This window comes from Oncorhynchus masou, chromosome 2, assembly GCF_036934945.1.
Source record: "Oncorhynchus masou masou isolate Uvic2021 chromosome 2, UVic_Omas_1.1, whole genome shotgun sequence".
NCBI lineage: Eukaryota > Metazoa > Chordata > Actinopteri > Salmoniformes > Salmonidae > Oncorhynchus > Oncorhynchus masou.
In genome coordinates this window covers 23,900,878-23,910,558 of record NC_088213.1, presented here as the reverse complement: position 1 = coordinate 23,910,558, position 9,681 = coordinate 23,900,878, and the positions used below count along the sequence as shown (strand labels likewise).

Sequence of the window (9,681 nt, the reverse complement as noted above, 5' to 3'; positions counted from 1 at the left end):
CGCAGCCTTGCTGTCAGTTTGCTGTCCTTAGGGGAGTAGACCCAACTGGTTATGTGCTAGTGAGTGTAATATGGGAAACTAAAGAACCATGTGTGTTGGTTGTGCGAGACAGGCAGGGAGACTACATTCCTAAATGCACACTAGCATACTACTTAGAATGAATGTCCAATACATTTCTTCATTTGAATAACTGTGTTAGTGTGGACATTGGAACAGAGACTGAACACCTTGTGTGAGAAGCATGGCTGATGAAGGATCTACAGCATCAGTCACATTCATTAGCTGCCTGAGTTATTGCTGACTTTTCCAAACGTATGATCCGCAAAGTATACTGTAAGTGGCAAGAAGAAAACCTGTAAAAGTATTTACAAAGGAAGGCTAAATATTCAAGGTCTTTTCCTCCCACTACAAAATATATTAACAGTACAGCTCAGCAGAGAGCGCATATTTATTTCCTCTTTTTTAATAAAATTAAATCCCAACATGATAATTACAATAATGCCATTTTGATTTCTTTTTCTCAGTTTGTTGCAATTGTACATCAATGTGTGTAGGCCTAATACAAGTTCACAAAGTTCAGAAATCTACTAAAGTTTGACATGCAAAATGTCTCTCAAAACAAGATTGTACCTTTTTGAACAAACACTGAAGGTTCATTTCAGTTTCTCCTAGGTCATGGTTCTTCTTGTCTCACTTTTGGAGTCTTTATCACACAACATTTTAGTTCGTTTTCTGTATTTACATGAAAAGAAATCACAATGTAAGTGCAAGGAAATCCATATATATGTGTAATATATACAGTACAGGTCAAAAGTTTGGACACACCTTCTCATTCCAGGGTTTTTCTTTATTTTTTACTATTTTCTACATTGTAAAATAATAGTGAAGACATCAACACTATGAAATAACACATATGGAATCAAGTAGTAACTCAAAAAATTGTTAACCAAATCAAAATATTTTTTATATTTGGAGATTCTTCATAGTAGCCACCCTTTGCCTTGATAACAGCTTGGCACACACTTGTTATTCTCTCAACCACCTTCATGAGGTAGTCCCCTGGAATGCATTTCAATTAACAGGTGTGCCTTGTTAAAAGTTAATTTGTGGAATTTCTTTCTTTGTAATTCGTTCGAGCCAAACAGTTGTGTTGTGACATGGTAGGGGTGGAACAGCTCAAATGAGCAAAGAGAAATGACAGTCCATCATTACTTTAAGACATGAAGGTCAGTCAATATGGACATTTTCAAAAACTTGGAAAGTTTCTTTAAGTGCAGTGTCAAAAACAATTAAACGATATGATCAAACTGGCTCTCGTGAGGACCGCCAGAGGAAAGGAAGAAACATAGTTACCTCAGCTGCAGAGGATACGTTCATTAGAGTTAACTACACCTCAGATCAGAGCCCAAATGAATGCTTCATTCAGACACATCTCAACATCAACTGTTCAGAGGAGACTTAATCAGGACTTCATGGTCGAATTGCTGCAAAGAAACCACTCCTAAAGGACACCAGTAAGAAGAAGAGACTTGCTTAGGCCAAGAAACACGAGCAATGGACAATAGACCGGTGGAAATCTGTCCTTTGGTCTGATGAGATAATCTCTGCATGTGTGGTCCCCACCGTAAAGCATGGAAGAGGAGGTGTGATGGAGTGGGGGTGCTTTGCTGGTGACACTGTCTGTGATGTATTTAGAATTCAAGGCACACTTAACCAGCATGGATACCACAGCATTCTGTAGTGATACACCATCCCATCTGGTTTACATTTAGTGGGACTATTATTTGTTTTTCAACAGGACCATGACCCAAAATATACCTCCTGGCTGTGTAAGGGCTATTTGACCAAGGAGAGTGATGGAGTGCTGCATCAGATGACCTGGCCTCCACAACCACCTGACCTAACCCAATTGAGATGGTTTGGGATGAGTTGGACCGCAGAGTCAAGGAAAAGCAGCCAACAACTCCTTCAACTGTTGGAAAAGCATTCCAGGAGAACCTGGTTGAAAGAATACCAAGAGTGTCATCAAGGTAAAGGGTGGCTACTTTGAAGAATCTAAAATTTGTTGAACACTTTTTTGGTTACTACATGATTCCCTATGTGTTATTTCATATGTTTGATGACTTCACTATTATTCTACAATGCAGAAAATAGTAAAAAATTAAGAAAAACCCTTGAATGAGTAGGTGTGTCCAAACTTTTGGCTGGTACTGTATGTGTGTACATTTCTAATAGATACATAAATATATTTATATATTCATTAGACTCAGTCTTCATCGCTGGAGTCTGATGACCCATCAGATGATGAAGAAGAGCTCCCAGACTCTGATGAAGAAGATGACTCCGCCTTCCCCGAGCCTTCTGGACCACTGTTCTCCTCCTTGTGTTCCCCTGACTCCTCCCTCTTGTCACTAAGACCCTCCTCTTCCTGACACTCTGGTGTTCTCCTTGGCGACAGAGGTTTTGAGGGGGCGGTCTTAGAGGTCTTAGTGGGCTTGTGGGGTTTGTGGTCACTGTTTGAGTCACTGTGTGGTGACTGTGTGGTGGACACAGGAAGGTTAAGGCCTGGAGTGAGAAGCATCCCTGGGTAAAGCATACTGGAGAGTAACAAGGGGTTAAGAGACAGAGGGTGACTGGAGGCTGCCTGGGCAGCAGAAGCACTTAGTGGGGTGGTGGTGGAGGTGGTGGCAGAGGAACTGGAGGGGGAATGGACACTGGGGATGCGGCCATCTCCGTCCCTGCTTTGACCTTCTGTCCTTTCACCTTTGGTGTCCGAGGTGTGGGAGGGGCCGTGGGCTTTGGAGGAGGCAGACGAGGGCTCCCCTACTCCTCCTTCTCTGCTTCCCTTCTTCCTCTTCCTCTGCTCAGCTCCCCCCGTTGCGTCCTGTGGGGGCTTCCCCAGCAGACCCCCCATGCTCAGGAGGTTGGGAAGCCCAGCCATGCCAGAGAGCATCATGGGAAACATGGCGGCCAGGTTGTTAGCATCAGTAGGCAGGCCCATGAGGCCGGCAGTGAGCTGCAGTGACTGGAGACTTTGGAGGTTCTGCTGGAAGGCCTGTAGACTAGATAGATCCATGCCAGAGAGGAGGCCGTTGGCCAGCAGGGGGTTGAGGCCCAGGGATGGGGCCCCCTGGTTGGCTGTAGCTGCAGCCTTGGCCAGGGCGCTCTTGGGCCTCCGTCCACGCCGACTCACCTCCTCTGGTACAATGGGTCCTGTCAGGATCCGGTCAAACATGCTCTCTGGGAGGTAGCCCTGAAGCACAGACAGAGAAACACAGGGTTAGCACTCTAATCAACAACCATTAGATAACTACAATTAGAAACTGGGTAGTTCCAGCCCTGAATGTTGATTGGCAGACACCTGTGGTATATCAGACCGTATACCATGGGTATGACAAAACCTGTATTTTTTTACTGTTCTAATTACGTTGGTATCCAGTTTATAATAGCAATAAGGCACCTCAGGGGTTTGTGGTATATGGCCAACCATATTGCGTTGTGCTTAAGAAAAGCCCTTAGCTGTGGTTTATTGGCCATATACCACAGCCCCTCGGGCCTTATTGCTTAACTATACCACAGTTACTGCACTGACAACTAGCCAAGCTAGATAAATGTAGTTCTATTATTCCTCTTTTATACATGTGAAGTAGACCTGTGGGGTGTTCTACAGCATATGAAGGAGGTAAAGGCTATCAGACTTACCGACTGCTTGACGACGTCGGCCCACTCTGGTGGAACCCCGTACTCTGGGTTCTCCTGAAGGAACCGACACAGGTCCTTTAGAGGGGGGGCGAAGGCCCCACCAACCTGGGGAGAGGACGGGAGGACAACATGAGACAAAGTAGAAGTTGTACAACCTGCACACACACACACACACACACACACACACACACACACACACACACACACACACACACACACACACACACACACACACACACACACCCCACCTTGCGTGCATTTCTCCTGTTGATGATCTGGACCCTCTCCTCTCCTGTCAGACTGTTGACATCGATCTTGTTGGGGTTCCTGCAGCGATGCCTCTTCTGCTTGGGTCTACCATCCTGCTGGAATTGCTCCAGCTGCCTCTTATTCACTCCCTGAGGAGGAGAAGAGAGGGTCAAAGATACAGAGGTTCAACTACAGGACTACATCCAAAACAATTTCTACTGTCAATGGAAATCATGGTTGGGGTCAATTGCATTTGGATTCAAAATGCAAATGGAATTTCTGTTTATGTCATGAATTGACTGAATGGAAATGGAATTGACCGTAACCCTGACGGATGTCTATTGTAGTTGTACAGTATATTCACAGCCCTTAATAAACCCTGGGTTAGGGATAGAGGAATGGAGAATCAGAGGGTGAGGAAGAGGAAGGGAGGGACTCACAGGGATGAAGGCCCCTGTGTCAGCCACAAAGCCTGGGTGTTCTTTGAGCCACAGCTCCAGCTCCCTCCTCCTGGGGGCATCGTCTCCGGCCAGACGGGTCCCATCTTTCAGGTTGATGACAGAGACCCTGCTCTCTGTGTCCATAGGGCCCTGGCCCCCTAGGTGGTTACCCTGCCCTGAGGCAATAGACAGCCCAGTGCCAGCCTGACTCATACCACCCCACGCCGGGGGCACCTGGAGATGCAGGGTAGACATCATCCCATCAGTGAATTTCTAGTGGCTAGTGTTTGTATAGGCATACTAACACACCCTTCATATGGCCTCCTATACTTCAGTACACACAGTAAATCCTATATTTCATTTTCAATTGCTAGGTAAACACATTTAGGCATACTCTTCAAACTTTAAATATCTCTTAAAACAATGCAATCACATGTAGCTTTCCAGTAGCCAGTGTTGAAGGACTAAATGTTTGAAGGACCTAAGATGGCAAGATCTGAGTGAGAGGATTGACAGGGAAGACATAGAACCCCAAAGAGAAGAGAGAAAAGTAAATTAAGATCTTACGCTTTCAGGCACGGCTGGTCCTCTGTTCCTGTTCATAAAGAGCAGGTCTATCCCCTCCACATTCTTCCTCCTTCCTCTCCTCCTCTTCACCACCGGCTGGCCGTCCATACCTCCATTCAGCTTTATCTGACCCGCCAGACCTGTAGAGTCTGGAAACACACAAACAACGTGTCCCAGATTAAAACAGAAGACTAAAGCAGTACACACCATCACGATCATGAATGTACAACATATGGGGAAATGTATCTTTGCTGCCATCTAGTGATACCAAATAAAAAGCTCACAGTTTAGCTTTGAGATTTCTCATGAAGGGTATTCTTTACCAGACAGGAATGAACTTTCAATTGTATAAACTAACAATACATTGCTGTTAAAACAGGACTTTGTGGTCAGCCCTAGTCTGTATATACCCTGTGGGAAGCTGGCAGCCTGGGGCTTGGTGAAGTCAGCCAGACTGGTGTCTGAGGCACTCTGGAGCTCATGAAGCCTTGTAAGATACTGCTGCTGGCTAAGGGGCCCCTCCTCAGGCTCCAGGGGTCTCTTCTGGGGCTGGCCGGGCCCCTGCTTCTGGAAGGTCAGCTTCAGACCCCCCTCCTGCTGCAGAGAGAGGGGCGGTCAGTCAATTACACAGAAACACAAGGTCACACTGTCTGATGGCATTGGAGCCCCTTCTACAGAAAACAACGAACCAAAACATAACAGAAAAAGGGAGGGGGTCTAAGTGCTTGTTTTGATTTTCACTGCATTGGCACAATAGTTTGTTGGCTTGTAAGGCTTCGCTCTAAGAGCATTCTGTATTCTTGGAAGTTGGAAGTAGGGGTAGTAATGGGTAGGGACACAGCATATACTGTAGCAGCTAGAAGCATAGGGGGTAAGTTGCAATGTCAGGAGTTTACTGAAGGACTATGTCACAGGGAAGGCTGCAGCTTTCAGCATATTCTTTATTAAGGTCAAGATTCCAGCCAGACTGGTCAGGAAAGCCCCAGCAACACTGTAGCAGCAGTCAGTGGCCATCTTATTGAATATTTGACACAAATGCTCCTCCCTCTGTTGCTATGGCAATGTAGGCTCATAGCTAGCTACTGTAGTATTAAAGCAAGCAGGAAGCATGCCTGCATAGTTAATAGCCCAGCTGCTATCAGCCCCATTAGAGTCAGAACGCCCACAGTACTAGAGCCCCATCACAATCCCCCACAATAGCGAGCCAGCCCCATCTCAATAAGATGAACCCTCTCAAACCCCAGTGTTTCTCCACACTAAGCTTCTTATTAGCTTCCCATCCATGAACGACTAATTTATGTAAAAATGTAATTACAGCCCAGATCCCAATCCTCATGGAGTGGGTAGAAATTAAAGAGGGTATTACTATTAAACAAATCAGTGTTGTAGGCAGCAGCAAAAACAACAAAATCAAAATCCCCAACAAAACATGCTGAAACACCACAATTAGGCTTTGGAGTAGTGTAGGGTCCTACGAGAGGGGAGTAACGGAAATCAACATACTTCATTCATTTTCACTGAGAACTCCTTTTCTCCTGCAACATGCTTCTTCACCTTTGAACCCTGAGGGGAGGCAGAGGGGTCCTCTGAGGCCGAGGCCGAAGCTGAGCAGTGGTTGCTGCTGTTGTTGGCCGCAGCTGCATTGTCCAGCAGCTTGGTGGTGTAGAAGGAGGCTACAGCCCCTCCTGCCTCGTACGACCGCCGGGCCCCCGGCCACTTCCCCTTCAGCACTGCTTGGCAGATACTGTCCAGACGGTTGATCATCACACGGTCCTACAGGGGGACAGGGGACATTATAAAACAAGTTGTTTGCATCCTGGATGCTGATTGGCTGTGCCCGGACTATATCGTCTGGTGGAAGGATGAAATAAAACTGGATTAACGTGAACAGCACCCTCCTAAGGGCTGTTTCAAACATGGTTGTGATTCTCAGGAAACTAACTCAGGCTAGAAGTGAAACACAAAGAGGTTTGGTGTGTGTGTTTACCTTGGGCCAGTAGGATGCAGCCAGCATGTATCCTCCCTGGAAGGGGTGGTGGTGTGAGTTGTTGCTGCCGTTCTCTGTCACGTGACTGTCCTGCATCTCATCCTGAGTGGTGCTGAGAGACGCCACACTGTCTTCGTCAAATCCCTTCACGATGGCTGCTGTCGGGACTGGAAGAACATGCAATATAACTCTACTTTAGAAAACCTCAAAATATACAACACAACTTCAGACAGCCTAACTACCTTGGCATATTTACAACATTGATTGCCTCAACGGTACTGTAAAAGTCTTTCACTGCAAGAACCAAAAGAATAATAGCAGCACTCACCCTTGATCTTTCCTTCCTCTCCCTCACTCTCACTGTTAATAGAGGAAGATGAAGATGAGGAAGAGGAAGATGAGGAGCCTGATGAGCAGGATGAAGATGAAGAGGAGCTGGATCCGGAGCGTGAGGAGGAAGAGGACGACGATGACGATGATGAAGAAGATCGTGATGAAGAGCTGGAGGAGGAGCCGTCCGAGTCGGAGTCTGATGCTGCGGAGGCGGCTCGTCTGGCCTCTCTTCGACTTCTTTTATTGGCTTTCTTCTCTTTCCTGGCGGCTGAGTTGGGTGTGAGTGGCTTGGTCCGTGCCGCCACCATGTGGCTCTCGTTCTCTCCTTTCACCACCCCCAGGTCAGGCTTCTCCTCTATCCCTGTAGGGGTGAGAGGGGCAGGCTGGGGACTCCACCCTTCCACCTGACCCCCTCTCTCCATGCGCTCCTCCCCCTCCGAGAGAGGTTCTTCTTTGGGCACTGCCCCCGGGATGTCCTCCCTCTCCCTCTGGGCTGGGGTTGGCACTGGGGACTCGGACAAGGCTGGGTCTCTACTAGCCTGGTACTGGGGGTTCAGGAGCGGAGTAGGGGTCTGGGATGGCAGTTGGACTCCTTTATTCTGGCTGTAGTTGCGCTGGGCAGCCATGAAGCAGAGCTCTGGGTCTCGGAGGATGTGGTAGTCTGTGCGGCTGACGCCGTGCTTGGCGGCCCCAATTAGGAGGTCTCGGTCGTGGGTACTGGTCTCCCACCACACGGGCAGGTCCGAGCCCAGCTGGCACAGGGGCAGGCGCTCATAGAGCAAGGGGTGGCGCAGGACCTGTTCCCTGACCTGGCGTAGCAGCTCTACTCTGTAGAGGGTACGAGATGCACGCTCCTCTGTGATGGGCTGAATGGACAGAGAGGGGTCCACCGCTGTGTCTAGAGAGAGGGAGAGAGAGAATAAGGCTGTCCTGCTTAATTCATACATCTGTGTTTGCATTTTGTGTGAACTCATTCCACTCACTGTTTAACTTTCCATTGATCGTTAACCTTATCACATGCTTGTTTCCCCAGCATTTCCTTAAATCATTAACCTTGACATACATACTGTATGTAGCACATTATCAGCAGGTATTAGTAAGCACACAACTCCTCTAATAAACAACACAGTATACAGCTTATAAGTATATTGACTTCCACAGCCTTTCTACAGGTGGCACAGCACAGATGAACAGTATCTCTCACCTCCTTCTCTTGGTGGCAGGCGACACACTCTCCTGCACATGGCAGTGAAGGCCCACAGGTACTTCTGCAGACTCTCGTCTGTCTTCTTGTGCAGCCGAGCCATGGCTCTGAACTTGGTCCAGTCGAAACGGCCCAGGTCTGGGTCAAACACCACACCAAAGGTAGACACCACACGGTAAAAATCAGCTTCCTCTCGCCTCGTCCATCTGGGGAGAGGGAGGGAGAGAGAAGCAGAGAGAAAGAAAAACAGGGGTAGAGATAGAGATATACACAGAGAGAGGGAGGACAGAAAGAGGAAGAGAGAATGAGACAGTGGTATAAGTTATAGACCATGACTAACTTTACGTTTCTGTCCAGGCCTTGCAGCTTCACTCACCTCTGCTGGCGTTCTATCTTGGCGGCCATCTTGGGGTTGATAGTGTCGTTGAGGGTGGGTGGCAGGGGGCACAGTGAGGGCGTGACATGGGTGGTGTGCTGGGTCTGGGTCTGGTGGATGTGGAGGATCTGTCTGGACTTGGTGTAGCGCTGTGAGGCTGTGATCAGACGTCTCAGTCTGGCTGTTAGCACTGAGGAAGAGGGCCAGTAGGCTGCATCTCCTCCTCCTCCACCTAACCCTTCCATCATCACTGGAGCACCCTCTGGAGAGCACACATACACAACACATACATTGTTTAACCTGGGAGAATGCTTTTTATAGTAGTGGAAGAAGTTGTAGTAGTTTCAGCAGTAGTAGCACTAGTAGTAGTGACTGTTTGTAATAGTAGTGACTGGTGCTAGTAGCAGTAGTAGTAGTAGTTGTTGTTGTTGTAATAGTAGTGACTGGTAGTAGTAGTACTGGTGGTGCCTGGTAGTAGTAGTAGCAGTGACTGGTAGTAGTAGTAGTAGTAGCAGTGACTGGTAGTAGCAGTAGTAGTGGTGACTGGTAGTAGTAGTGACTGGTAGTAGTAGTAGTAGCAGTAGCAGTGACTGGTGGTAGTAGTAGTAGTAGTAGTACTGGTGGTGACTGGTAGTAGTAGTAGCAGTGACTGGTGGTAATAGTAGTAGGAGTAGTAGTACTGGTGGTGACTGGTAGTAGTAGTAGCAGTGACTGGTGGTGACTGGTAGTAGTAGTAGTACTGGTGGTGACTGGTAGTAGTAGTAGCAGTGACTGGTAGTAGTAGTAGCAGTGACTGGTAGTAGTAGTAGCAGTCACTGGTAGT

General features: G+C 47.6%; 1 protein-coding gene across 1 annotated transcript in view; it reads right to left on the bottom strand.

The window, feature by feature from the left end:
* Nucleotides 1–430: 430 nt before the first annotated feature.
* The window catches only part of LOC135557182 (chromodomain-helicase-DNA-binding protein 9-like), a 128,953-nt gene continuing 119,702 nt past the window's right edge, over nt 431–9,681 (bottom strand). Inside the window, 11 exon segments of the mRNA XM_064990390.1 lie at nt 431–3,253; nt 3,703–3,807; nt 3,951–4,100; nt 4,392–4,625; nt 4,959–5,107; nt 5,369–5,555; nt 6,462–6,731; nt 6,946–7,112; nt 7,274–8,176; nt 8,483–8,688; nt 8,859–9,120. Coding sequence (XP_064846462.1) covers nt 2,267–3,253; nt 3,703–3,807; nt 3,951–4,100; nt 4,392–4,625; nt 4,959–5,107; nt 5,369–5,555; nt 6,462–6,731; nt 6,946–7,112; nt 7,274–8,176; nt 8,483–8,688; nt 8,859–9,120 — 3,620 coding nt within the window. The 3' untranslated portion in view covers nt 431–2,266.